At 49.0% G+C, this 27,889-nt stretch overlaps 2 protein-coding genes across 10 annotated transcripts; one reads left to right on the forward strand and one right to left on the reverse strand.

Annotated features, from left to right (window-relative positions):
• Nucleotides 1-551: 551 nt before the first annotated feature.
• On the forward strand, nucleotides 552-4,317 carry NPPC (natriuretic peptide C). The gene is made up of 3 exons (XM_030496063.1): nucleotides 552-797; nucleotides 2,182-2,479; nucleotides 3,866-4,317. Exons 1-2 carry the CDS (start codon nucleotides 705-707, stop codon nucleotides 2,464-2,466), a joined length of 378 nt encoding a protein of 125 aa, XP_030351923.1. The 5' UTR covers nucleotides 552-704; the 3' UTR covers nucleotides 2,467-2,479; nucleotides 3,866-4,317.
• On the reverse strand, nucleotides 4,318-27,846 carry COPS7B (COP9 signalosome subunit 7B). Of its 9 annotated transcripts, none has more exons than XR_003992886.1 (9): nucleotides 23,134-23,239; nucleotides 20,869-21,044; nucleotides 19,572-19,647; nucleotides 17,978-18,066; nucleotides 17,170-17,372; nucleotides 15,836-15,941; nucleotides 8,526-8,629; nucleotides 5,559-5,753; nucleotides 4,318-4,569 (listed from the first exon to the last, which is right to left on the reverse strand). XR_003992886.1 is itself a non-coding variant. In XM_030496053.1 (7 exons), exons 2-7 carry the CDS (start codon nucleotides 21,028-21,030, stop codon nucleotides 8,585-8,587), a joined length of 681 nt encoding a protein of 226 aa, XP_030351913.1. In that variant the 5' UTR covers nucleotides 21,031-21,044; nucleotides 23,134-23,239; the 3' UTR covers nucleotides 7,952-8,584. The 9 variants fall into 9 exon arrangements, 4 of the variants coding, with proteins under 4 accessions (XP_030351913.1, XP_030351911.1, XP_030351910.1 ...); XR_003992885.1 differs by having other exon boundaries at nucleotides 5,559-6,300; XR_003992884.1 differs by having other exon boundaries at nucleotides 4,321-4,569; nucleotides 5,559-7,693.
• Between the last annotated feature and the right edge of the window lie 43 nt (nucleotides 27,847-27,889).

The raw sequence follows: 27,889 nt of genomic DNA on the forward strand, positions 1-27,889 counted from the left end.
ACCCCCAGCATCCCTGCCAGGGAGGGCAGTGTGTCCCCTCCTGCCAAGCAGGGATCTGTGAGGGAAGCTGGGAGATAGACAGGTTCTGTTCTAACCCTGGATGTGGAAAAAAAAATGCTTTTTGTGCCCGTTCCTCTCTTTTGGTCTTAACCCCCGCAAAGGGACCCTCCCCCCAACCTGTGACAGCTACCCCAGGCTGGCCCGTATTCTTCCACAAGGAGTCACCAGGGAAGTGGGGGGCAGTGGAGGGGCTGTGGGGCAGCTGGGCAAGAGCTGGACAGATAGCTTGCAGGGGGGTCAAGGAGTGGTTGCAGGGGGTATGACACCAAATGCCCCCCACTTCCCCTTTCTGCTCTCCAATTCTCTGAGCCAGTTGCCTTCAGCTGATGTGTCATTTATTCCTGCCAGGGGAGAGGGGACACCCTCCCCCCCCCACCCCCCCTTTAAATTCCTGCTATTGTGGAGTGGGAGGCCGGGTTGGACCTGGTTGTTTAGATGACATCACCAAGCAGGTTGGGTTATAAAATGAATGAAGCAGAAAGCCCAAGTTCACTAGCTCGGCACTTCGCAGGCGGCAGGAGGGACCTCGGGGCTCCGCTCTGAACTTTGACTCCAGTCGGTCCCGGCCTCTCCCGGCGGCTCCCCCTGGCTCCTCGCTGCCCCCCCCCCCCCTTCCCCGGCCCCCTCTCGCTCGGCCCCGCAGGATGCAGATCTCACCCTTGCTGGCTGGTGGACTTTTACTCGCTCTGCTCTCCGTCAGGCTGGAGGCGAAGCCGGCGTCTCAGCTCCCACAGAAGGTACGGCCGGAGGAGCACCCCGGCGCTCCTCCTTCTCCCCGTCCCGCTGAGGGTGCTAATGGCACAGGGGGGAGATGTGGGGTGACTTTGGGGCGGCTGTCAGTGCAAAGCGGGGTCCTCCTTCCCTATTTGGGCTTTTTGACTGCTGGGGAAGCTCCAGCTTCTCCAGCCTGTCCCGAGCGCGTGTCCCGGAGACGTCGGCTCCAAACCAGGGGCTGGAGGGGGACGCTGTGTGTGTGCCCCGAACCCTGCGGGATCGGGGCCGGGGAGGACGGCAGTCCCGTCCCCAGTGTCACTCACTCTGGGACCCCCCTTGGTGCCGGGCACCGGGGAAGGGGATCAGACCCGGAGTGGAGCGGGATGGGCAGCAGGTGCACGGTGGGCAGGGTGTGAGGCCAGAGCCCTCCCCAAACGGGACAGGCAGGGGCAGCCCCCGGGGAGGGGGCGCCCCAAATGGGGGTGTCCCGGGGAGCTGGGGTCTTGCGATGCTGAGGAGGGGGGGATGCACTGGAGGCCGCCAACACTGGGTTGGCTGGGCACGGAGACAGTGACACGAAGTAAGGGGTGCCTCAGGACAGCGGCGGGACATGACTGGCAGTGCCCCTGTAAGGAACTGGGTGCAGACTGCAGAGAAAGAGGTGATACGGGGGGGTGAGTGAGGAACCCCAGTGCTTGGTGAGCAGCAGCCCCTAGCAGGGAGAGAGAAGAGGGAGGGCTTGGGAACTGGGAGGGAGCAGTAAGGAAGGGGGTGTGCCCCCCGTGATTGTGGGTCAGAACTGGAGGAGTGGGGGAACCCAGAGGGTGTTAACTAGGGGAGGGGGCAGCAAGGAAGGGGAGCACTGGTCTTCCCATCACTGCTGGGGATACTCTGCAAGGCAGGGGTGCAGGGAGGGCTGCGCAGAGTAGTGTTGCTCCCCTGGAGCTGGGCTGGGGGCAGGAACACACCCCCGCCCCCCAATAATCTGAAAGGGCCTCGAAGCTGGCAGGAGAAGCAAGGACCTCCCGGTGGGGGGTATATGTGACCAAATGGGGTCACTGCGACCCCATTCAGGTTATTGGGGGGCTGGGGATGATGCAGTGACAGCAGCACAGCTGCGGGGTGCAGCACCACCAGCCCTTTTGGGGTGATATGGTGACCCCAGCCATGCAGTGATCAGGGCAGTGCCGGGGGTTCGGGAAGGCACCGCTATGTGTGGGGCGTGCGGATGCTCTGACCCCAGGGCAGGGAGCATGGATTTCGGGAGGGAGCAGAATGCCCTGGGCACGGTAGCGGGGTGACCCCAACCGGGGGTCCCCAACTCTGACGCGGGGGGCGCTGCCCTGAGCGGGGCGGCGGGGCGCACTGGGAGGCGGCGGCGAACTGACCTTCTCCCCCCCGCCTCAGGCCTCCCGCGGCTCGGCGGCGGCGGCAGCGGGTCCGCCCGAGGCGGCGGCGGCGGCGGAGCGGGAGAAGGAGCGGGAGAAGGAGCGCAGCGGCGGCGGCGGCGGCTCGGGCCCGCGGGAGGCGCGGGAGGCGCGGGGCGAGGCTCGGCCGCGGGCGGGCTGGGCGCGGCTGCTGCAGGACCCGCCGGGCCGCCGGCACAAGGGCCTGCACAAGAAGGGCCTGGGCAAGGGCTGCTTCGGCCTCAAGCTGGACCGCATCGGCGCCATGAGCGGCCTCGGCTGCTGAGGGACCCCTGGCGGTGAGTACGCGGCGGGTTCGCTCCGGCACCGAGCGGCTGCGGAGCGCTCTGGGGGGGATGCGCTGGGCTCCCTTCCCCGTACGCGAGATGCCGGCGGGCGGGATTGCAAGGAGTTAGCGCGGTGAGCCACCCGCAGACCTCGGCGTTGCTGGTGGGTAAAGAGGAGCAGCCCAAAGTTAGCCTTAGTTGCACTCCCCCTCTCTTAACAACCCTCCCGCTTCCCGGCTGCCTCTGTGGGAGGAGCAGAGACCCCCGCCTTGGCTCACCTCTCCCGCAGCAGCTCAGGGTAGATGCCCCCATGTGTGAGCTAGACACGTAGGCTCCGGGGAGGATGCAGCCGCGTGTTCCCAGTATCTCCCTATGCTTGACGCACACGGGCGACCTACGGACACGTTAGGAGGACTGGGTACCTCCTAAGTGCCTGTGATGGGAGGATTACTAAGGCACCTGTCTCAGCCATGCTCCAGTCCTTTTAATTTAAGGAAAAGCAATACACACAAGTTCCCCAGGTGCCTTCTAGTTGTGGTGAGAGCCAAGAATAGTGCTTTATTAAATCAGATTTTGCAGCTGAGCAAGTTACAGGAAGCTGGGAGAAGTTCTCACAGCACTATGCAGCTGCTGTGCTTAGGGAATTGACGGGCAAGAGAAGCATGTCTTCCTCACAGTGATGGGTTTGGGAGAAACATGGCAGCTCCTCCCCTACCAGCTCTCCCCACGGGTGCTGGAGGGGAGTGAGGCACCACTCTGGCCCAGTCCCTGCCAGCAGGTCGCACACAGATGGACTCACACTTGCCTGTTGCAGCCCAGGCCACTCACTCTTCTTCCCAAGGCACGGCTCTGCCCTGCTCGCAGGGACCTGCCTTGGCACCACAGTAACATAATCAGGCATGGAGAGGACCAGATTCAGGTATCCTGCTGCTCTCAGGGCAATGGGAAGAGCAAGGCCCAACAGGGCCCACAGGACACCAGTAATGGTCCATGGCCCTGCCTGGAGGGATGGGTGCTGCTCCTCTGCTCCCTTGAGTAGTGGCTCTTCAGTACTCTCAAGGTATCACCCAGAAGCACACATGCTGTGTGGCCAGCTCACACCCATCCTCTCCTGTTAAATTCTCATCAGGAGAAAAGAAAGATTTCTGCTAGACCCAGGGGAGCCAGGAAGAGCAGCACACTTCCCTTGGCCTCTCTCCTAAACACCAAACAACCAGAATGCAAAGGGTGAGCTGCTTCCTTACTTTAGCATGAGCAAAAAAGCTCAGAGGGGGCTTCTGTTGACTTCAGTACTCTCCATCCCATGCCAGGATTATTGTCACGGGAGTTTCAGCTTGGGTCAGGTAAGGGATGTTGTATGGCAAGTACTAACAGGCACTTTGTTCTCATTCCTCACAGGGCTTTGAATCCGTAGTCCATTTTCTCCTACCGTGGCCAGGCACAACCATCCCCCAGGCAACACCTAGAAAAGCAGAGACCCCCTGGAACAGACAAAAGATGCGGCTGTGTTTTTCTTTTTGGTACGAGGAGTCATGGCACCAGCTGTTTTGGTTTTGTTATTTTTTAAAAAAGTGCTCTCTATCTTATATATATTATATACACAAACACTCACCAAGACAAGGGACAGCGCTTTTCCAAGAGACTGATGAAACCAGCTGTATAACGTTGCTGTTTGTAAATTCATGTCATGCATAAATGTATTTATGTTGTAAAGCTATTTATATATTGTTTATAAAGAGATATTTATAAGAAATTATTTATGTAACTAAATGAAAAGTCAAGCATTGTAACATTTTTTTGTCCTAAAAGTAGTTGAAAAACTTTTAAAAAAAAAATCATTCCATGTGGCATTTTGTAACCTGTCTTTATTTATCAAATTCACGTACAATTTAAATGTCAGATTGATTGATTTCAACTGAGTTACAGGAGAAATTGTTCAGATGTTTTAGGAAAGTCAGGAGTGAGAGAAAGGCCAGCTGATGTTTTAAGCTTTGATCCCATATGCAAAAGTAAACTTGCACCCAACCCTGTGATGCTCTGATGGACCGAATCCTGCCCGGTGCTGCACAGCCACGAGCCTCTGCAGAACCCAGCCAAGCTCCCTGCAAAAGCACATGGCCTTGGGCAGCTCATCTGTGCCCACATCTTGAATGGCACCCCTGGAAATAAGCCCACCGTGTTCAACAGCCTGGACCCGGACTTTTAGCAGTGTGACAAGAGCAGCGTTTGGCCTTGATGTGTTTTAACCGCTTCCACAATGCAGGTTTGGGTGCAAATTTCATCTTGTAACCATCGCTTTATCACAGGGCACTGCATGGAGATGCAGTCCCTGCTGACAGCAACAAAGAGACCACACTGGATCTGGCCCCCAGATAGCAGGAATAGAGCTTTATGCCCAAGGCACTGTTATTCTAGGATCCAGCAGCTCACTAAGTATCTTGTTGATATTCCCACTCACTAAACCTTCGTAAAGTCCCTTCCTCCCGCAGAGATTTATTTAACTGTGCCTGGGACAGTACATAGACAGACCAAAATATACTGAGGGCTGCCTGGTAAGGATTCATGGACCCAGCTGTTGCTACGGCTTCTTGCTATGTAAAGTGCATGAAATAAATTGTCAAAATGACTCAGAGCTCTAAAGGAAACAGCAAGCAAGGGGGTGGGGAGTGCAGCAGAAGCACAAACTCCTGCATGAAGGCTCTTTGGTCTCATTCTTCAAAGAGGCCTTAGAAATTAAAAATAAAAGAGTGGCAGGTGCCCAGCCCAGCCGTGACAGGAGTCCCAAATTACGCCCTGACCATTGTGGTGGGCTGTGAAACAAAGAGCATTATGTTCTGCTGGGCTCCAGCGCCTAGGACAGGGCAAAAAGAAAGTCACCAAGACCTAGAGGCAAAGAGATCCTTTTCCTTAGCAACCACAAAGAAACCATAGAAACCTCAGGCCAGACTCTCCCCAACTATTAGAAAACATTAGGTTTACAGAACAAGAGGATTCATCCAGGCACCCGACAGCTCAATCATCAGGTTAGATGCGCACACGTGACATTTCTAGCCTCATACAAGAAAAGCCTCTATCAGAGACAAGTACCCACCTCTGGTGCCCAGAGTCCAGCTGGATGGAGAGCAGCAGCTCATGGACCACGTAAGATGTTGCCTATGGGGAACAAAATCAAGACCCCGAGAGGGAGGGAGGCAGGACAGGCAGCTGGCAGCTTGGTGCCCTGCCTGGGGGTCAGCTAGAGCCCTCCAGAGATGCCAGTAGGTAATGACAACCCACTGTCGGGGCTCTGCAAGGCAAATACAACACTTGTGAAGGTCACCCTACTGGCTCCACATATCTTCTGAGGGAAGGGGCTGTACCAGGAGCTCCTAAAGAGATGCCCATCAGAAGGGACTGTCCACTGTCACCCTGCAAACCTACAGGACAATAAGTATTCACATACTGTGCAGGCCTTGCACACCAGGTCTGAACAGTGTTGTTACTGCAGGTCGCCCTCAGGGTCCTGGTTCTTGAGCATGGAGCCAGAGGAGTGACCACAACAGGTACCAGGCTGGGACCGAGGTGGGACCAATTCCCCTTCCAGTTCTGGCTCTGCTGTAAAGCTAGAGCTGCAATGAAACCATCTGCCTGGTGACAGAGAGCCTCTCCTCAACAGAAGAGAGGGAACCGACCTCAGGAATTCAATCCACAAAATCTGACCACATAAGTGAGGCACAACCTGAGATCAGGCTGGGGAACATCCCAGAGATCGCAGCCTGGGGTCGCGTACAGTCTGGATTCCCGTTTCTCCTCTGCAGCGTAGTCCCACAGAATCCTTCCATCAATTGGGCTTCCTGGAAAAGAGCAAGCCCAAGGAAAAGGACAAAGCTGCATCGCAAAAGGACACTAGTTTGGCAGAAGGAGAGCGATCAGAGTGAGAGCTCCCTGTGCAGAGGGAGGGGGCAATAGTTTGGCTCCTCGCTTTGCTGCTTCCACTCTGACCAGGGTAAGTCACCCTCGGCATGCTGGTTTCCCACCTGCAGGACAGCAACATCGTGCCCGCATTGGGGTGTGAGCTGAGGTGCAAGAGAGGAGGCAGCGCTCCAGTGAAAGAGCACTTGGGAAAACTTTTGGACCTGTTCAACAGTAGCACCCACGTGGCACAGCCAGACTGGTGTGTCTGACAGGCAGAGTGGCATTGAGAGCACAGGTCAGTTTTCAGAGCACTGACAAGCACCCTCCTCAGTTCAGAAGACAGGCCAGAATGGGAAACAGAAACAGCTCATTAGAGCACAGCAAGCATCTGATAAGGCCACAATTGGGTCTCCCAGACGGAGGCTCAGTAGGAAACAAGGCCAGCAGGAAAGAGGGGCCACAGGAATCTAATTAAGAGGGGAGGAGGCATCATGTGCAGCAGAAACAAACTGATCTCACATCACTGCCTCCCTTGTGGGCCAGCTAGGTCAAACCCTCATGACATCCAGCACTGGGCCAGCACTGGAAAACTCCCTTGCCACATCCCAGCCCAGAGACAGCATAACTGAACAGGAAGAGCTGTCCTGGATACAAGCTGCAGCCTCAGGGAGGTGGCATGTGACATCTCCACAGCAGGCTCAGGGAACGGCATTTAGCAGAGGTGTTTACACACACCTGGAAGTGAGGGTGGCAATAGTCCCAAGCTCCTCTGTTCACACTCAGGTCAAACTAAAAACCCATGGGACCTACACGTTCCCTGCACTACCAGCTGAATAAGCAGTAGCCACATTCAGCTCCCAAGTGGGAGTACTTGTGACATGACACAGGGACAGCCTCAATTTCCCCTCTCCAGGAGCTATTCCTAGCATGAGATGAGCCATAGGCCTCCAACCTCAAAAAACACGCTGCTCTCTAGTGAAACAGGCCAAGAGCTTTGTCTAGCACTGATCTAACAAGTGCCTTGCAAAGCTCAAACAGGCAGGAGCAGACCTTAGAGCTCACACAATAGGGACACAGATGCCCTCAAACGTATGGGAAATCAGTTCTCTTCCCCCAGCCCACACTGCATGTGTTTCCTTGGTACCATTAATGCAACTTTTCCAAGGTATTTATTGCTGAAGGGTTGCAAAGCGCAGCTCAGGTGACAGCAAATCCCAAACCAATGAAGAGAAAGAAAAGCCCAGAGCAGGAGAGCAGTGGAATTTTCCAGCTGGAAAGGGCACACATGCCCCTGCCACTTGCTCTAGGACTTCTCCAAGCATAGGCTGCTTCCCTCAGAATGCAGAAAAACAAAGGGAAGGGATCACAAGGCAGCTTCCAGAGGGAGCCTGTGCTTGACACAAGCACAAGTCAAAAACAAGAAGGGAATTGAATTCAGGCCCACTCCTGTCAGTCAGCAACTACCCTTGTCAGAAGGGATGGCAGCACTAACCGAACCAGGCAATTCATTAGGTTCGGGCACACAGCAAAAGCCCATGCTCTATGGAGCAGAACTACAGTGAAAATCCAGGGTAATGAGTTGCAAACTGCTTTTGTAAATGACACTTCTGCAGTGACTCTGGCAGGCTGGGAAGAGAGCTAATAGGAAAATCATTAGGTAGCATCCCTTTGATATTGTTGAAAGGCACAGGCTATTTTTCCTGCCCCCTGCATAATTAACCTGGCATATTACCCATAATACTCCAAGCTGATAGTCCCATGGTGGACCACCTTAGCTGCATGAGGGGAAAAGAAGGCTATGGTACATAGGAGGAAGATGACTTCTTAAAGCTTAGAAGCTTTAAGAATCCCCCCTCCCATACACACACATCTTCAATTCCATCAGCAATGAACCCCTGCCCTGCCAGGAGAGCAAAGCACTTTATAAACCTCTGCCACAAAGTCAGCACAGAAGAGAGGCTGGCCTGGGAAAGGCAGCTGCGGAGGAGCTGATGTGCTCAAGGTTGCCTTCTGCAGCTGTAGCAGAGCTGGGAAAGGACACAGCTTTGTGCTTTGCCCCTTATTTACAACACTGCCCTTGTCCTTGATTTCCATTATGCTAAACCAGGGAACAGCCTGCACCTCCCTAAGTGAAGAACAGCTCTGAGGAGCAATGCCTACCCACCTGGCTTGTCTGCCAGCAAGGAGAGGTGTCATCTCAGTCGTGATGTAAAAGGTATAGCATCACAGCTGGCAGCTGATCCTGTAGGAACTGGTGCTCTCTAACAGCTGTGAAGGTGACAATGAAACACCAAGATGTTACTTATTGCATCAGCGCAAATCAGCCTTACGACTGCTAATCATGAGACAGTGACTGAAACATTAGGGCTGAGATAAACAGCATCTTCTGGAAGAGTCTGGAGAGCAAGACAGCCCCACTTCCAAGCTTCATACTCATGAAGCTACAGCCCTACAGTCAGCCAAGCTCAAAATACTCACGAAAAGGCTTATCTCTGATGGAGCACAGCTTCACTTACCCACCACCATCAGCTCTTCTGGAAACAGAGGTATCATGTGCATGAGCACTAAAAAATGCCTAACAATACAGATCCTCTATAGGAGGTCTGGACCCTGGAAAGGTGTCCTATCTTCTACTAAAATTACACTAAGCAAGGACTACTAGCACAGAGCCTCTTATACTCTGTGGGGAAATACACATTTCAGGACTGTTGAATGACTTTGTGGCACCCATTACCACCTGGAATTTCCAGTGTGTATATTCATTCACTAGTGCAGGGACATCTTTCCTTCTTCTTGACAAGAAAAAGCCACGGTCACAGCTATCACACTCATGCAATTTGCAATGTAGGAAATACATCAAGGCATCTCGCGAGGTCTACACACCGTGTTCAAAAGCAGTGTGCCTGGGTACTTGGAGGCAGGGAGCAAAGTGCTGCTCTGCTTAACCCTTTGCCTGGTTCACTAATCAGAGATGGAAGTACCACCACAGAGCCACTAAGAAGCAGGGTGCAGCTCAGCCTAGGAGGAAAACACGCATCCTCTTTACAATGCACCTCTCTGGCTTCAATCACTTACCTCTGGTAGCTCTGTGGTAGGGCCAAACTTGATGAAGTATCAGCAAAATGTCAACAGTCCCTGAGAGACACCAACCTTCACCATGGAGCAGAGTGAAACAATGACATATTTCTAAAAACTCTGCTGAGAAATTCAATCAGACTGTCAGGCTAAAATTCCATAATAAAAATACAAGGTTGAGGTTACGAGTAGTAACTGAGATCACGCTAAACTTTAATTTACCCATCTCGAAGCCTCTGGGTTTCTCTCAGACTACACAAAAATAAGATAGACAGATTCAGGTTTTAGTTCCCATGCATTAGATCAATGCTATACAGGACTTGGGGGCAGGGGGAACCACAAAAGAAAACTTTGTATGGGACGAGGTGCCAGAGGTCTGGCTAGCTGGTACCTGCGGGGCAGGTTCTTTCATTCCTCCCTTCCCCATTACTCAGAATGAACAGCAACCTTGATTCTCTCCATTGCAAAGTCTGCACCAGGCCCAGACACTGAAGTAACAAACAGCAGCACCAACAGGCCTATAAAAACATCAGCTTTGACTGTTGTACCCTGGCAGAAGATGGGCTTTATGCGGCTCTCAAAATCGAAGGCCTCTCCAAACAGCTTAGATGCACCCATATAAACTGTACAAACTGAAAGTTTAGGAAAAGCGTGTTTTACCCATGCAATTTGTTACATTTCAATACAGCTATCAAAGTTGATAGCACTCTCCCTTCTGCCTCCACTGCAATGAGTAGTAAGCCCAACTCCCTTTATATGCAGACGGACCAATGCGTTTTCCCTCAACAGGATAAGCAGAACACTAAAACCAAAAACACTCACTGGCTTTTGTGTAATTTTCCATTCCTCCGAGAACAGAAAGCTGTTCAGCAAAATCCTCTTTGCAGGGCTGGTGGGAAAATGTCCATCTCTTACCACCACTCTCTTCTATAGTAAAAAAAGGTTCCCCTTCCCCAGCCTCACTTTGGAGCAGCTCTGCAGGTCCTACTCCTGTATGTGAGCCATGGAGCGCGCTGCAAGCCTGTGTGCAGCTCCACAAGCACCGATGGGATTTTCACAAGTCTGCACAAGACTCATTTCAAGATGGGTCTCCAATCTGAACACAGAAGGTCTGTCTGCATCGCTGATTTTTCCTCCTGCTCTCAACGGAAGACTAAGCTAACATTCCACTTATTTAAGAAGGTGATGAGGGAAGTAAAAGGATAGATTTGGAGCCAAAACTTTTTTTTTTTTTTTTTTATTTTCTGTAAGAAGACTGACATCAGCATTGCTTTATCATGTTCCAGAATTGCCTGATGTTAGCTGGTATCAACTGAGTCACAGCAGGAATGCCAGGGACATTTGTTAGCACGAGGCACAGCTTTAGGGCTAGGGCAGTCTACCAGCACTGCAATCAGCCGAGATCCTCTCTTCCATTTTCCAGCTCAGTGCTCAATTCCATATTAAACAAGCACTAGTACAAGCGGAGCTGCAGAACATGAAGCCAGACAATAAAGCCCTGAAGAGCAGAGGGAAGGCAGCTCCGTCTACTTTGTCTCCCTCCAGGTGGAGGAGGCAAACAGAAGTTCAATAGCTCAAACTCTGTCCTGCTGCAATATTGAAGCGAGCTGCAGCTGGAGCGGCCCACTGCTGCCATAAAACAAAGCAGGGCAAGATGCTCTCCCCACATCACGGAGCAGCGTCCAGCAGCGCACAGGCAAGCTGCGTTAGCTGCCTCCAGCAGACACATGCAATACATGGGAGTTTGCATTAAACCTACCTCTGCTTCCACCTCCCTCTTGTCCCCACAGCACAATTAAGCTCCCTAGGCACTCCCCACTCAAAACTGTCTGCAATTCAGCCTGCACCAGCCCCTAATTCACACAACTCTGCTCCGAGTTGCTGCACTCCCTGTAAGCCACAGAGGCAATGCAGTCTTTATCTGCTGTCCTTCTCAAACAGCACAGCACCTCCTGCATCCTTCCCTGTTAACAACTATGCCTTCTGCTTCATTCCTGGAATAGCTTCTAACTCTTTCCTTCAAGCCAGATTCATTAACCAGCTGCTGCAGAGCTGTTTGCCTCCCCCAGGTACTCTGTGCATGTCATTTGTTAATGACTCATCTCAGACTGGGCTCATTGCAAAGACACCCCCCCTCCTTTTGCGGCACCAAGCACGTTGCTGGCGCACCAGAAAAGCCAAACATGCGAACAGCTCAGTTCCCTCCAATATCCCATTCCATTTGCTGTCCTCTATTGCCATCAAACATGGGACAGCTCTTTATTCAAAGTGCTATTTTCTCCCTTGCTTCTTTGCTGATCAAAGGCAGCGCGTACTGAAGCATAAATAAGTTCTTCACCTCCAGCCAGGCTTTGAGAACAGCAAAAACGTACAAACTTGAAAACTTCCAACACAGTAAAGAAGCTTCAGCAAGCTAATGTGACTTCTGTAACTGGCAGGGAATAAATACCAAGGATGCCAAATTCACATCTATTTCCCCAGCAGACTGTGGCTTGCCGAGGAGCTGAAGTGATTTCCAAAGGCATTTGTATTCCTACTACCGCTCTGCAGGACTGATATTAAAAATGGGAAGGAAAGAGAACAGCTAGTGAGGACTACAGAACCTCTCCTCACTATTCAAACCCAGTGAGGAACTGGATGACCAGTACAGTGCAGCTGTCCACAGAAGTCAGAAACAGACTCAGTCAATCTCCATCACACAGATCTATTAGACTTGGGTACACAAAGTCCCAAGGTCCACCTACACCTCTTGAGAAGCTGTCAGCTAAATACTGCGAGAAGCTAGTACAGAAACTAGTACTGCCACTGCTTGGGAAACAGTTCCCTTAAAATACAGGGGAAAGCTTCTTGCTCTGGCCTCATTCACCTAACATTCTTCCCTGGGAAAGTTCTGACTAACATTTCTAGGGTGAGAGAGAGCTGGCAAAGAATCAGAAATCAAGCGACTTGACCCAGAGGATGCTGGAAGGGAGGTATTCAGATCCACCTCTCAAGATTAAAAGCTGGTGTGCCTGCACTGCAGGAGAGGAAAAGGAGAGGAATTTACTTTCCCAAGTGTACAACAGATCCTGTGACTGAGGACTGAAAGCACACAGACGGCAAAGAAGTCTGGTAGCAAGAAGGCGGCGGCACATGCATTGCACAAGCAAGTGCAGGTGACAGCTGGCTGCAGGACTGGAGTACTGTCACAGTCTGCTTAAACAGCTCCCCTTCCCACTCACAGGAAGCCCTTCTCTTTACAGCATGGAGTGCAGCAAAATGAAAGGGCCAAACTACAAAGCAGTACTCTGCCAAACCCAGAGGAAGGTATCAACTGGCCTAAGACAGAGCACAGATATAAACCATCCACAATCAGGCATTAAAGGTGTTTAGGTTCAGAACTCTGGGCTCAGCTACTGGCTTTGCTACAGATCCTTCTGCACAAATTTGGACAAATACGAACTACTGACAAAATGGGAAGAGCACTTCCCTGCCTCCTGGATGCATCAGGGACATTAGTCAGACCTTCTGATAATGTAACATCAAGTAAATGCTCAAGTGAACAAGTGCTCTTGGATTACAAGCCTAAAGCAGCCTCAAAGCCAAGACTCCAGACTCTGACTTTAAATCAGCATTTTTAATTTTTTCCTAAAATGTGCTTTTTTTTGAATTGCTGTTTCAGTGCCAACCCCATCCTCACCCTTAAAAAAAAACCCCACACCTTGCCAAACAAGGTTTGGCAAATCACCTGAAGTTAGTCTGTAACAAATAAAAAACACAAAACAAAGGCTGAAATGCTTTAAAATCACAACAATGTACAAAAAAAGGGAGGAAAATACAACCTGAAAGTGTTCAAAATTCAGAAAAACTCGTCAAGTCCATTGCTTCAGCAAGGGATGCTGCTGCGACCCCTGCCAGTGGGTCCTGGGCCACCAGCCTGGCACAATGCTAAACAGGCTCTTCTCCCATGCAGACCACTGTCGCTAGCATCCAAGAAGAGCGAATGCAATACCCTTTGAAGGTATCAATGGGGGAAACAACTCACAAGCAGCTCTGGGAGGTCACATCACATTCAGAAGAAACAGTTTCTAGTACGCCCCTAATCACCTGCAATAAGGAAGTCTTGAAAGAGCATCCTGCTTCCTCATTGTATTGATGTCTCAGAGATGCAGAACAGTGCTTTAAATCTGTGAGAGATTAAAGGGCTTAGTAAGAGCAGTAAACAGACAGTTAAGTAAACAGCCCAGCACTAGATCTCATCTTCACAGAGCGAGGTAGTGTGAATTTCACCCCAGTTTGAAACAGACAGGGGTAGCGGAAAGGCTGAAGACTTCCATGTAAAGCAATTCCTGGCCTAGAAACCTTCCTGCGCTCCCTTTGGGAATGAAAAGATCTGTGTTGATGGCCTCCTCGCTCCCAGCCTGGCTTTGGTAGCCACACTTCAACCCTGGGATTCAGACACTTCCTACAGAAGTTCTCCCAAGACCTGATTTAGTACAGCAGCTTCCTCAAGGTTAAGCAGCAATGAGACTGGCTGGAGGGAGCAAAACTGTCCACAGATTTTTTTTTTTTCTTCTGTCCTGCCCCTTTTGGTTAGTCCCTTTCTTCAGAAGTCCCTCTTTACAGGACCAGAAGAGGGAGACCCTGAAAATTAGTAGGGGCTGCACAGGGTAACTTAGCCAGGTGCTGCTAACTGGGAGCTGTTTCAAGCAGGGCTTTTATTTGCCAGCCTGGAAAAGACTGGCCCAGAACCCACTGAAAAAGGAGACGCAGGCCCTTGTTTGCTCCTCCTGTTGTCATTCCTAGCTGAATGACACTTAGATGGTATGTTCTAGTGACGGCTGGAGACCAGCCCTTTGACTTTGGATATCTTCTTTGTGGGCTGCCTTTGTTCTGTGTGTGGAGGGCACTCTCGCTCTACCAGCTGCTGTTCCATCTCCTGTGCCGACGACGAGGCTGTAGCTTTTAATGTTTTCTTTATGTTTGTGACCTGGCCAAGAAGAGACAATGAATCAGCACCTGCTTCTTCTTCCCCTGGCAGCAGAAACTCTGTTCATAAACATATTGAAAAATCCCTGGAGTACAGAATGAAGATTATAAAATAAACTCTCCCACCAGAAATATGCTCTGCATTTGAGTTTATTAAAGGTAATGTTTCATCCTCACAGCCAGAGTTGTTACTATTTCATCTGGGTCCAACACGGAATAACTAGATGTTACTTTTTTTTCCTAAGAGACAACAGCACAATACTGTACCACCTTTCTGGCTGGCAGAGGGACCTACTACTGCCTTGGTGTAGAAGGCTGCCATTCTGTTGACCAGAAACAGGAAGGACAAAGGAGAATGTTAAAAAAACCTAAACTTACACATAGGACAGTGCTTGAAAAGGGAAAATGCCATCTGGCCTAGCTGGTTGTCTGAGCTACAGATATTTGCTAGAAGCAGGAATAGGAATTGGTCTGGTGGGAAGCAGCAGTAGTGCTTCTGTTACTCTGGCTGAAAAGGAGAGATCCAGCACCAGGCACCATGCTCTGTCCCCTGGAACCCTGTAGGGCTCACTAGAAGTACAATGAGCAAAGCTTAAAAAAACCCATGGGCCAAAACAAGTTTGGGAGCCAGGTGGCCAACTCCAGGCCAAAGGCATCTGGCAACCCAAATGCACTATGGATGCCAATCAAGCCGCCAAGCACACACTGCTTCAGAAGGCAAACATGAACCTTCAGGGATGCACCACTGCAAGAAGTAAGGCCTGAGAAAGTGTCTCGGGAGGACCATTTTCACCTTTACAGTTGTATTAGCCAAGATTTGTTCTCACAAGTAAATACACATCAGCAGGGACTAAAACCGCGTGCCCGTGCTGCCACCTACCGCCTAGCTGTGCATGGAACAGAGGCAGAAGTGCTCCCGGGTCACACTGCTGAAGAGTGTGTCAGAGAGCACTGCCTGGGTCCTCAACCTGACCCCCCAAAGAAAGGTGCTGAGGGCATTTTTGCAAAAGCAATGAGACTCGAGAGATTTTTATTACACTTTCAGGTTTAAAACAAAGAACTGTTTTTCCTTCCTTCCTGCCTTGTACAAAAGGAACAGAACTGTGTCAAAGCTCTGTTAAAAGCACACTTTTCCTAACAAAGCAATTCAGGAAACCATAGCTAGCGCAGTCACGTAGCCTAAATTTGTAAGAATTTTAAAAGAAAAGTTCCAACCTGCTAAAAGTGGGCAAATTTGGTATTTGTGGTGTTACTAGCACATGGAAGCAGATGTGTTTTCTCCCTACCCAAAACCAGCACATCTGATTTGCATGATTGCTAGCCTATTTCAGAGAAGCCATGACCATTAACCAGGTGTTACCAGATTATTGTCTTCAGTAAACAAACATTTATCAAAAAGCATAGAGCGGTCTGACGCGACTCTGTACCCACCTCGATCTCTACCTGCTGTTGAGTTCGGTGATGGTTCTCTTTGTATTGGTTGGCTCTAAGTACTTGCTGCTCAATTCCTAGAAGAACCGCTTCACAACCATCACACCTGCAAGATACAAACAATATCGGTGTTTACGAGTTCCCTCTGGAGCAGCTCAATTGGGCAATCTGAAAAATCATGCTCGCCTACAAGCTTAGGAGATTATTGAATTTATATCCCCTGCTTAAAGAGGAGGTATAAAAAGCTGGCAAGAAAAAGCTTTACTGCTTACTCGATGTATTTCACAGCATTCTTCAGAGTCCATGTTATTCTTACTATTAAAAAGTGCAGGTTCAATGCACTTTCAACTTCCTTTACACTCAGAATTACTGCTTCTGCTTACATGGGGATGTGAAACATTTTTCAGAAGTAAGTAAAATTTTAAAATTAAAGAAAAAAGTCATATTGAGATAACCCCCCTGCCTGTTAAGTGTTCAAAAGACAAGAGCACTCAACACAGAACTCGTAACTGGAGAGGACAGAAAGGGAATTCGCAGTGGGTTCATTGTTACCTTCCAAACAATGCTGTAAGGGCCTGGAAGCTGCCAGCGCCCTCCTGCCATGATGGGATTGAGGGAGTTGGAGTACAGAAGCAAAAAAACCTGCCCCCAGCTCAGGACAGCATATTTGCCCAGAAGTTTAATTACTTTTCATGCACTCATTACCATAGCAACTATGAAGCAATTCCCAGTCAGCTCAGAACCTGCCACAGGCTCCACAGTATACAGGGGAATTTTTCCGGGTAGGAAGGGAATCCTACAAAAAGAAGAGAAGCAGCTTCCTGGCAAAGGTACAAAAAGATAGTACCACAGTCCCAATATGGTTTTATGCAGCCTGCATTTGCAGGAACAAAAAGAAGGCAAACAAAGGCATCTGAAACTTCAAACTTGAAGAGGCATCCCTTCCAAAGAACTGTGATTCTCTAGAACTTGCCCATGCAGTTCTCATCACAGCGAAAAAGGCTGAAAAGTAACGGACTGTTCTGTTTTTGTTTGGCATGTCTGTTTGAAAAGGCCTCAACTCCTAGCTAGGATTCTGCCATGTAAAAGCTCTGGTGAGAGCAGAATCTCAAGACCTAGTATAGTCTGTCTTGACACATAAGACAAATTGAATCCTAGATGGGATCTTGGAAAACTTGCCCAATAGACTCCTCCTTCAATGCTGCTTATTTACAGCATAAGACTCCTGATTAATGGAACATGGTGAAATTGAGCCAGCACACGAAACTTTGAGGCAATTAAAAAACGAGACAAGCTATGTACAAGGAACAAGGAAGGTAGAGAGGCTGCCTCACCATTCCTGAAGTGTTTTGACAATGTTACTGATGTCCTTCTTCTGAATGTCTCTGCCGATACAAAAATCCACCTCTAGCACCTGGTTTCGTTGATCCAACTTCCCCTGGATAATATCTGTATAAACCGCTTCGATAATCAGATCTTCCAACTCCCTCAGATTCTTCATATCCAGGTCCTTCAGCAACACAGAATAGGGAATGCACTAAAAACAGCAAGTCCAAGAATAAGTTAACAGTCCTAGAGCCAAAATGAACAGCTAAATCACAGAAGTTCAAGACCCAAACGTTTACTGTATCCTACACTTTAATCTGCAAGTACATCGGTGACTGATCGTGGCAGAATAAACAGCTGCTACTAGGCTACATGATATTCTGACTCAACTTTGGTAATTCCTGAAGCTTTGGCATAGCACATTCTGGAGGAAAAGATGGGATTGTAGACGATTTTAAGAGTGCTGCTTAGTTTTCTCTAGAACAAAAACTCAGTGTTTTTAAGAATCTCAAGACCTAGTATTCCTTGCAATGTTCTATTTGCTGTTTCTTCAACTATTAAAGAAGCCATACAAAGTTTCCCACCCCTACCTGATCAATTTGCATGGCAGTTCAGACACTCCCACATCTCATCCACAGAAATCCACTAAATCAATGTCGCAAATGCACCACGAGATAATACTATACATTACAGATACTTTCCTAGTTGCAGGATTTTTTGTGAGTACTCATGAAGTCCAATACAACTTCAATGCTAAAGAATTGATGTCATTTTCAAAACCAAAAGCACATTTCTATCATAAACAGTGTACTTTACCTTCATTCTGGAAGCCAGGCTTACAATTGTCAAGTGTTTCAGCTTGTTTTTCTGAGTCACTGTTAGTTCAGGCAGGTTATCTTTGTTTGCTGTTAATGTTAAAAAGACTAGATTTAGAACTTGGCTTCAAGGATTATACAGTCCAGGCTGCAGAACTTTGGGATGGTTACACTACACTAAACCCCGAAAGGCTAACCTCTTCCAGCTACTGTGGGTGCTGGTGAGCAGAGAGAGCTGCTGCTGGCAGATTAGCACACTCAGGAAGAAAGGGGAAAGTTAAAAAACAATTTGGCAATTCCATTCTTCTCTGCTTCTTCAGTAATTCTGGTTTTGAAATCAGAGTGTAATTCACATCTACATAAACGCTGTCCTGCCAAAACAGTTGGTCAATGCTTTGTTTCTACCACCAAGTCATTTTTGTTTCATTAATGAGCTGACAGGATAAAATCTTCCCCCTTTGCTGATCTGGCTGTAAATACAGCTGGTTTTATGTCTCTGAAAAGCTGCAGAATTTAGGGTTGAAAGTGTAAAGTACCAGGCTGAGGAAGAGAGGAGAAATTATTAATCTAGATGGCCTTACTGTCATTGTATTATAGCCATGTGCCTCATGAATATTTAAAAACAGAAGGGAAACTGGCAGCTTTCCAAAGCAAAGAAACTCCTTAAAATATCCACTTTAATGGAAATTAGTGTTTCAGGACTACTCAAGTTCTCCCTCCAATCCCACCTCATTCAATACTCTTTATTTTGACTTTTTTTCCCCCTTTCTCTTTCTTCATTAGAAAAGAAAGAACAAACTGCGCTGTCACATGCTGGGACACAAGATCCACGCACAGCAAACAATCCTCTAATCAGTCACAGAATTCATAAGGCTCGTGTTGCTCAACAGCCACTGGAATTGCACTTATGGATGCCACTTCTCCTTACAGGAACTAGATAGCTCATCCACCACAGTGATAGGCAGCACCATGACAGAATTATTTGTCACACTCTTTAATGGTCTGGATAAGGCTGCTACCCACAAATGAAGTATTAAATTGCAGCAGAACGGAAGCATAAGCACCAGAGATAAAAGCACATCTCCACAGATACTAAGATGATTCACACATAGTCCTTCTGAAGCCATATAAAAGTCATTATTTCTATTTGTAGTCTAACTAAGAAATTCTTCATTTTGTTTCAGCAATGCTGTCACAGAATAAAAGGTTATCCCACAAACTGTATAGGTTTTTATAAATAATGCAGAACAATTTTGCTTAAGTTTTCTGCAGCTTCCATAACTGGTGTCATCTAAATTTCAAAACAGGTATCTGAAATTGCACTCCACAGAGGTAAGTGGCCTGTGAACAACAATGAATCAGACCAATCCAGTGCTGCAGTCCCATCCAAATCAGTAAAACACGGTAGTCTCTAGACCTTCCTTCACATTTTAGCAATTAAAAGGCACACATGATCCAAAGACCCACTATGAACAATTCTCCTCGCAAGCAAATTCTGTTCTTGGACATTTTCATCCAGTCACATTACGCCAGGTACCATAGAAAGCAAAGGACAACCCAGTCTCACACTCTGCAAACAGACAGCACTCTCTTACCTACATAGTCTGGGTACGTTCCATACGCAAACAGGTTCAGCAACTGGAAATAAGCAGCATTAGATCCTTCAGCAAGCTGGATGGTAAGAAAACAAAATAAATTCTATGTATCATGTTAACAGTCAACAGAACCCTCATGGGTAACTTCACCAGAGAATGTTTTAAGCCTACACAGGACAGTCAGTAAAAAGAAAAACAATTATGTCATGATCTTATAGAGCTGGCCTTTTCTAAGGCCTCATGAGCAGCAGCAAATTTCAGCAGTTTTAGAGTCAAGATGATCCAGCCATTTCTATGCACCAGAACTTAACTACAGTTTGGACTGCCAACTGCTTTGTGCAGCACCTTAGGAGGTAAAATAATAAAGGTGACTCTTAATTTCAGCTGACAACCTACAGGGCCAGATCTTCTCATCATGTAACAAGCAAGCAGGCAATGGTGTCAGTTGGTTAAGCATTTATTACTGGGAAAGCTAAGACAGCTTACCTGCAGAGCCACAAAAACTTCAAAGCAAAGCAAGCTTGAACATTTTAAGTTGAGTGCATTTGAAAGTAATAGCACTCCTCTCGCATGAAAACACATCACTGGAATAACTGCAGCACCAAGCAGTGACTTTTATTGAGTGGGGTTTTTCTATTACCATTTGCTGCAAATGGATCCAGGAAAAAAAAGGTACTTGCGATGTGATGCTGAATAACCATAGAGGCATTTTTCTGCATACCCAAGAGCCTGTTTGGAGATCCAATCTTGCCGTACACCACACTACCCCAGCTGCAGAGATACTCAACCTAGATTCCCTCATTATAGTAGAGGGGGGTGCTGGCAAGGCATTCTCAGTAAAAGCTCTGGAGTTTTCTTTCCACCTTGGTTTGAAATGGCTTGGATTTGGTTACCACCCTGGTTACCACCAGGCCTGATACACTAGACATCTGCTCACAAGGACTTTTGGAGAGCACTGAAGTTATGCTTTCCAGGACAATGAAGGAGTAGAAAGGGATTTTTTTTGTTGTTGGATGGCGAGGTGCCTTCTTAAAATTGTTACTGTGCTACTGCCTGGTGTTTGCTGTATTAGCAATGGCATTAAGATAGCAAAGCTTTACACAGGTATTTTTCTAACATCTAATATATACGGGAAAAAATTACTATCTCTCAGATGCAAACATCTCAGAACCCAGATAAGTCACACCAGGGCCTTCCTGACACAGAAATTTCATGCAAAGGCTCTCTGTGGAAACTTCTGCGGATCCCTTATACTCAGAGTGCAGAAGGGGCATTAGGATAGATACTAATCTCTTACCTCTTGCACATTCGTTAACTCCAATAGCTCTCCGAAGACATAAACCCCAGGAGCTTCCAGCACTTGATTTATGAGAGCAGTCAGAGCTGAGCCACTTGTACCTTTTGCTAGTAAAATAAACTGCTCTAGAAGATTGCAGGACGGTTTCTGTTCTCCTGCCATTCTAGGTTTTCAATCTGTCAATAGAAGAACATAATATTAACACATCCTTACTCCTTTGCTGAATTCTGTCTGGTGGTGGATCAGAACGTACGTAACATTTCCGTGTCAGCATAGCCAGGTTTTTCTTCAGCATTAAGAGGTCGGGTCAGGAACCCAGCAGGTTCAACTGATGATTTATCTGGGGAGCAAAAATGATTCACACAATATCTGAGCAAAATTTCTGCAGACTGTCTGGTCAGTTCCCTAAAAGGATTTACTCCTGCTAGTTGGAAAGGAGTTTAAATTCCATGCTGTTTTCAGACTTTTCTTTCTACTGATGCTGCCAAATAATGCCAACTGCAAAGACGCTTATTATTATGTCTATTAGAGGCCAGATATGACATTCTCCTTCCTTAATTCACAGCTTCAAAACAGCAACTAATTTAATTCTCTGTGCAGAATCAATCCACCTTGTATGACCACACACCTTTTCCTTTGACACTGGCTACGAAAAAAATGTGCGTACATAATTCCTATTGCTTTCTGAGTCTAAAAGGCAAAAAGATCTGTGGCCTGTAAGTAGCTTACCAGTCTACATTGTACAGCTAAAGTGTTTTGTGTTACCAGGAAAGCTTAAGTGATAAAAATACCCTTTCTACAAAGGCTCTGTTTAAGTCCTCATAAAGAGAGGTCTTTGTCTTCAGCCACTGCCCAACACTTCTACTGTGCACGTTGTCTTCCAGCACCAACATGTTGCTTTTGAAATGTGAAACGCTATTTATTAACAAGTTCAACAAAATAAGTTGTTTGTTTACAAACAACTAAGAAAAAACTTCTGAGCCATATTATTCAGGCACCAAACAAAGAACTTAATCAACAAGGGCTTTTTTGTGTTATGTGTGTATCAGCTAATTATGAAGTATAACATGTAACCTTTACTCTGTGAAAGAAAACCAAGCACCAGAGAACCCATCTCGTTCTGTATGACGGCTGGGACCACATCTGCCCTTGTGGGGGTTGTACAGTCACAAACGTGTTTGCACCGTTTCACCATGCCTAACCAAATTAATACTTGTGAGGGCAACAGAGCCGGCTTCCTTTATTAGTCAACTTCTAAAAATACACTTTACTCCATTCCATTACACCTGCAGGTACGAATAGTCCCAACCTGAGCAGGCAATCTTCTGTACTCTCCACACAAAGGCTTCTCAGTGCTCAGTGTAAAGTCTCTTTAGGATTCTTTTCATCAGAGGCACATGTGCAGCCTGACTGAACAGTACCTCAGTTTCGACTCAGAAATCCCTGCAAGACAGTAACACCCAATGTGGCTTCCCACATTGCATCTGAGGGTACACCAGTACTACTCTCCCTGCTCACAGAGAAGGAACAGACACAGAGAACAGACAATTTTCTCAGGAGAGCGCATGAATTGACTGAGCTAGGAACGAGATCCAGATTTCACAGTTCCTAAGCTATTGTCCTCCCTCACAAGTAATCAAAGCATACACTAGTGTATGAGGTTACAAATGCCCAGCTAGCTTTATCCATGCCCTGCTAGGAAAGGCACATCAATTCTTTGCCCCTTTCCAAATTAACGTTCAGACAACTGCGTTGCTACTGCAACCTGTCTGCACAACCGTGTCGCCGGGAGCACCTCGCTGCTCTTTCCACAATCGACCTACCCTGGTACCAATGGAAGGCACTTCATTGGAGCTTGCCCAAGGGCTACAACAACCCATGCGCGGGGCTCAACCGGGCTTCTCTCCCCAGCCACGCCTTGCTGCAGCCTTTCCAAGGGGTTTCGCGGCAGGAGGCTGCACGCAGACCCGGCGGCAGCAGGCAGGCAGCGGGGCACGGAGGCCGCCAGGCCCCCTCAGACCCACCAACCGCGGGACCGGGAGTCGTGCCCCACCGAGCGGGCCGAGCCCTGCTGCAGGGGGTGATTTACCCTGGGTCCCGCCGCGGGGCCCCCTCGCCCCTCACCGCCGCCCCGGTACCCGCTCGTTTCTCAGGGCTCGGGGAGCCGCACGCCCAGCAACGCCGGGCTGCGGCTGCGGAGCGGGGAAGAGCAAGGGTCGGTGCGCTAAGGGGCGGGCGAGAAGCTCCTCCCTCCCCCGGCGTTACCTCTCCGCTCACGGCCTCCGGCCCTGCGGCTCCCAGCGCCGATACCCGCCGCGCCTCAGGCCGCCATGATGGCGGCGCCGGTGTCCCGCGCGCGGCTCCTTCCCCCGGAACGCGCGGCCGCGCGAGGAACGTTCCGGCCCCGGGCGGCCGCCGGGCCCCATCGGCGAGGCGAGGCGCGGCCCGGCCCGGCATCCCGCGGCCACCGGTGAGCGCGGCGGGGCCCCGGAGCAAGGGACGGCGGGCTGGGCAGGACTGGCGGCAGCTCCCGCAGGGCTACGGCACTGCAGCCGCCCAGCGAACACCGCCTCCCCGGCTCCACCGCGTCCCCAGCAACCGTTTAACGACACGGAAGCGAAGTTTCTGCCCCTCTTTTGAGGACGTGAGGTGCTGTGGCAGCGTCACTGGGCTTTTACACCTCGAAATAACCTGTGTGAAGGGCCACCACTGTTAAGTCCACGCTTTAGCATGTTCTTTTTTCTGGCCGCATGGCAGCACGGGTCTCTTTCACCTCTACAGGTCCCATTCCTCTTCTGGGTCCTTGAGTATGAACAGCCTTCAGAGAGGATTAAATCTTCCATTTTATGGCAAGAACTGGGCGATGCCCAAGAAGCTGGAGTGGAGCTGTTATTAGACTGAACGGTTGTGCAGGGCAGGATGATGAAGGCTGCTAGCCAAGCCCCTTGGGCCAGTCCTCCTGGGGTGGATGGAAAAATACCAAGAGATGGGGTGAAAGATCACAAGGTGCTAGAAGTGATTTTAAACTCCATCAAAAAATGGCCCATACAAATGCCAAACCAAAGGGCAGAGCTCAGTCTGTGATAGGGGGCGGTGCAGGGATGGAGCTGGAGGGGTTGAGATCCTCTCCAGAACACAGATCAGGAGCCAAAAGACTCTCAGGGTGGGTAGAAGAGCAGGTGTGGAAACCAGAAGGCTTTTGGGGTTGTTACCCTCCTCAAGGTCTGCACGCTCATCTGTGCCATGCTGTGAATAAAGTGTGCTTCTGCTAAAAATGCTTCAACTGAGAGCAAAGTGCTTCTGTCTTTCAATCAGCTACTCCCTGAAGATAAAACTATGGACTGGCACAGTCAGGAGCAAGGAGCTTTCAGGGAATGAACATCAGAAACTATTAGGAAAATTGACAGGGCTTAGCCTGTGCCTCAGATCCATCCACAGCCAGTCCCAGGGGTCCTGTCTTCCAGATAAGGTGTCAGACAAGCACAGAGATGCAGGTGTTGGGTTGCTGTTGTGACGCTCTGGGCTTCAAAGCAAATTGGATGTAAAAAACAGGCCCTGTTGCCGAAGGGAACTCAGCCAGGGCTATAACAAGCCATTCAGTAATTTACTTAAGCCACGCTTAGATCTCATCTGCACAGGAAGGGAGATTTACCTCTTTAATCACATCCTCAACAGGCCCTCCACCATGGTTTATATCACCCCACAGACATGATGGAACTGGTGCCTTGGACAAGTGGTGCGTGGACTTGCCTCAAGACTTGTCAGTGGTTTGTGTGAATCATTTTTGCAACCTCTTGCTGGAGTCTGGGGGTAGAAATCAGCTGTTAGCCCTGTGCAGGTCTGCCAGGAGGGTCTTGTAGGCAGGCTGTCCCAACACCTCCCAACTGCTGACAGCCAGGCTGGCTGGCTGACATGGACTTTAGAGGATAGCATCATCTAAGCTCAGCTTTTGGGATGGATTGGTTTTTGTTTTTTTTTTTTAAAGAGGAAAATATGTAGATGCCCAGCTGTCTCATCCCCTTTTAAACAGCTATTGCAAACTCTTGCTTCACCCACGCAGCATTCCATGTGCAGAGAGATGTTAATCTGTTTTATCTTTTAATGTTGGCATTATCTCTTGACTCACCCCATCTCTTCCCCTTGTGATTCTGCAGTCCAGGTCCCTTTTAGTCAGCGGCCACCTTATTTCCCTGCGTTGCCTGAGAAAAGAACCAAAAATCCAGAGTAATCTTCCCAAGCAGTGGGGTCATAGAGCCCCAGAGAGAGACTTTGAGGACATGGTTTCTCAGTCAGAAGCCAAGGCATGAGGCTGCAAAGTCACCTGCGAGGGATAGAATCTAGAAGGGTGTGATTAACAGCACAGAGTGACACCTCTCTGTCTTGCAGCTTCCATAGCAGTGAGTTCAGCATCTGGTTCTTCAGGCTTTTCAGCGCCCTTTGCCTCCAGCACCTCATCCTGTCTGTGTCTGCCTCCTACATGCCGGGCCAGCAGCATCAGCTTCACCCCATGTAGGTATGCACCTCCCAGTGCCCTGGGACATGATTCTGGAGTCGGTTCTTCCTCTCCTAAATTCCCATTTCTGATATATCATTGGTGAGAAAATTAGAACCTGGCACCACCAAGGAGAGGGCCAACAGTGAAAGTGGGTACTTTCCGTTTTTATCTTTTTCCTTATCTTTCACAGGTAAGGCAGTTTAAATCAAAAACTCTTGGGAAAAGAGGTACATTAAGACAACACAGGACCTTACCAATAACCCACATAATAAGCATTATATTTAGAAATCATACACTAGGCTAGATTTAGCCACCAGGATTAGGATCTGGTTCCTTAAGTGGCTGTAATAATTTTACCTCCCAACAACTTGAAGCAAAATAAAACCAACTGTTGGCGCCATAGAGCAGCAGCGTTTGCATATGACTGAATGGCCAGTAGCTCTAGCAGTAAGCTAAGCAGTGTAAATGCTAACACGGTCCTAGATGCAGTTGTGTTCTTCATCTGTGTGTGCTTTCACCATGCTTCATCCTTTTACCCTCCCACCTTCCAGGCTTGTGACCCCTGCAGTTGCCAGCATGCATCTCCGGAGCATGGAGCGATGGAAGCACTGAGGCTCTGCTGAAGAAGCTGCCAAGCTCTCCACACTTCCCAGGATCCAGAGACTAAGCTGCTCGCTGGACTCTCATCTCACACCTTGGTCAGGCAAGGAGAGATGTGTGTGTCTTGGTGGTTGCAGATAGACAGTTGTACAATCCCTCCCATCAAGCATGGGTTGGGATGAAACCCCAGGTTATGAAACCATCTCCCAGTTACGCTGATCTGCAGAAACACCAACACGCTTATCTGGACCTTAAGAGAATAGCTTCTGGGGAAGCAGAAAGGAGGCTGGAGGCATCTTCTCACCCTCACTTCTCTGTCACACCTGCCAGAGATGTGAATGCAAAGGTGAGGTTTTCAGTACTAAGTGGCTCCAAGGGATAATGAGGCTTGCAGCAACTTCTTTGCAACTAGTTTGGAAAGATGATGTGCTCCAGGGTGTCATTTGCGTTAATGCAGCCAAAGGATTTTTGAGAGGAGATCCCAGGGTTTCTGTCACTCTCCGAGTTATGGTGTCACACTTTCCACTGCTGCTTGTGCCCAGAGCAGTCACAAGAACTTCACACTTCAGCCATGAGCTCTTCTGTGATTTTTCAGAAGTTAAGAAACGAGAGGCCTGTACTTCCCTACACACTAGGGTGAATTTGGGAATTCTGAGATTTGGCCAGAAAACACAAAGGCCCCAAATCCAAATTCTGGAAACACTCCTACCCATGTGCTAGAGGAGCCCTTCAACGCTGCAGGAGTTCCCTGCTATGAGATCAATTTGATCTTTCCTCTCTGAGGAGCCTGAACAGAGGCAGGATTGAGTTTCTTATGTCTATTGTAAACCAGCGTGTCACACTTCCACCTGGCAGGCTCTTCTCCCACACACAACCATTTGTTTCTTCAGATCTGCTTTTTTTTCTTGCGCGCCTTTTCTCCCATCAGTCTTCTTTAGCCCCTCTTCCTTAGATAGCATGCAATTACACAGCCTATCTAAAACCCAGGAAGGGCTCTTAATAAAAGGTAGATATATATTAGCACAGCGTACCTCTGGTACTCTGCCCAGATTCAGAATGATCTGTTCATACACTTTCAGACTGATGGTGTGGAACCGAGCATGGATCACATATAGCAGGGAAATAAATGCTACCTATTTTTATTATTAGGATCTCTTATTGGTTATACTGGCAGTGGCCTTGTCCTTATGCATTAAGCACAACCTTTATTAATGTTCATGTTCTCATTTGTACAGCAGCTAGTTTGAAGGCAAGTGGAGCTGTGAACGTGTTGATGGCACCTTGATCGTTCACTGGTCCTGTTGAGCCTGGATTACAACTGCCGCCTTTGTTTTTCCTCATGACTTATTAATGCTTTGTATTAGCTGCGCTCCGATTGTTAATGCAAGAGTTAATTTGTCACGCTCTTATTAAATAGCCTGGCTTCTGGGATGTGCTAATGAACCAGGGGCTTTCCCCCCCCCCCCCCACTCTACTTTGCTATACAAAGGCCAAACTTGTGCAGCGAAAAGGCAGCTAGCTTTGTTCCTGGAAAAGCACAGTATTTATTTTAAACTTTCTCCTGTTAGCCCCGCACCCAGGTCCCCACCACCACCCGAATTCACGGCTGGAGCTCAGCTGGGCTCCCACCAAGCAGCCGAGGGATGAATTCTCTGCCAGACTTGCCCACCGCCCGAGGAGAAGCGCCAGCCGAGCGCGGGGACAGGGCACAGCCCCGGCGGCATTCACCCTGTCGGCACCGGCCCGTCCGGGCTGCCGTCGGGCGGGTGCTGAGCGAGCCTGTGGCGGCTTCTCGCCCCCTCGACTGCACCCCTGAGACCTCCCCTCGCCCGCGCCCCCCCGCGGCCCAGCCTCACAACTGCGGAGCCGAGCGGCCGGGGAAGGTTTGTCCCGCGGCGACTCCCATCCCACGGCGACGTCAGGCCC

This window comes from Strigops habroptila, chromosome 8, assembly GCF_004027225.2.
Source record: "Strigops habroptila isolate Jane chromosome 8, bStrHab1.2.pri, whole genome shotgun sequence".
Taxonomy (NCBI): domain Eukaryota; kingdom Metazoa; phylum Chordata; class Aves; order Psittaciformes; family Psittacidae; genus Strigops; species Strigops habroptila.

Bases quoted from the DNA above. Each gene is read 5' to 3' on its own strand.
- NPPC (XM_030496063.1), top strand. From the start codon at position 705: ATGCAGATCTCACCCTTGCTGGCTGGTGGACTTTTACTCGCTCTGCTC. The intron at 798-2,181 runs GTACGGCCGGAG...CCCCCGCCTCAG, and splicing joins CGTCTCAGCTCCCACAGAAG to GCCTCCCGCGGCTCGGCGGC.
- COPS7B (XM_030496051.1), bottom strand. From the start codon at position 21,030: ATGGCAGGAGAACAGAAACCGTCCTGCAATCTTCTAGAGCAGTTTATT. The intron at 15,942-17,169 runs GTGAGGCAGCCT...TGTATCTTGCAG, and splicing joins GTCAAAACACTTCAGGAATG to GTGTGATGGTTGTGAAGCGG. The intron at 14,406-15,835 runs GTGGGTACAGAG...CTTCTTGGCCAG, and splicing joins AACAGCAGGTAGAGATCGAG to GTCACAAACATAAAGAAAAC.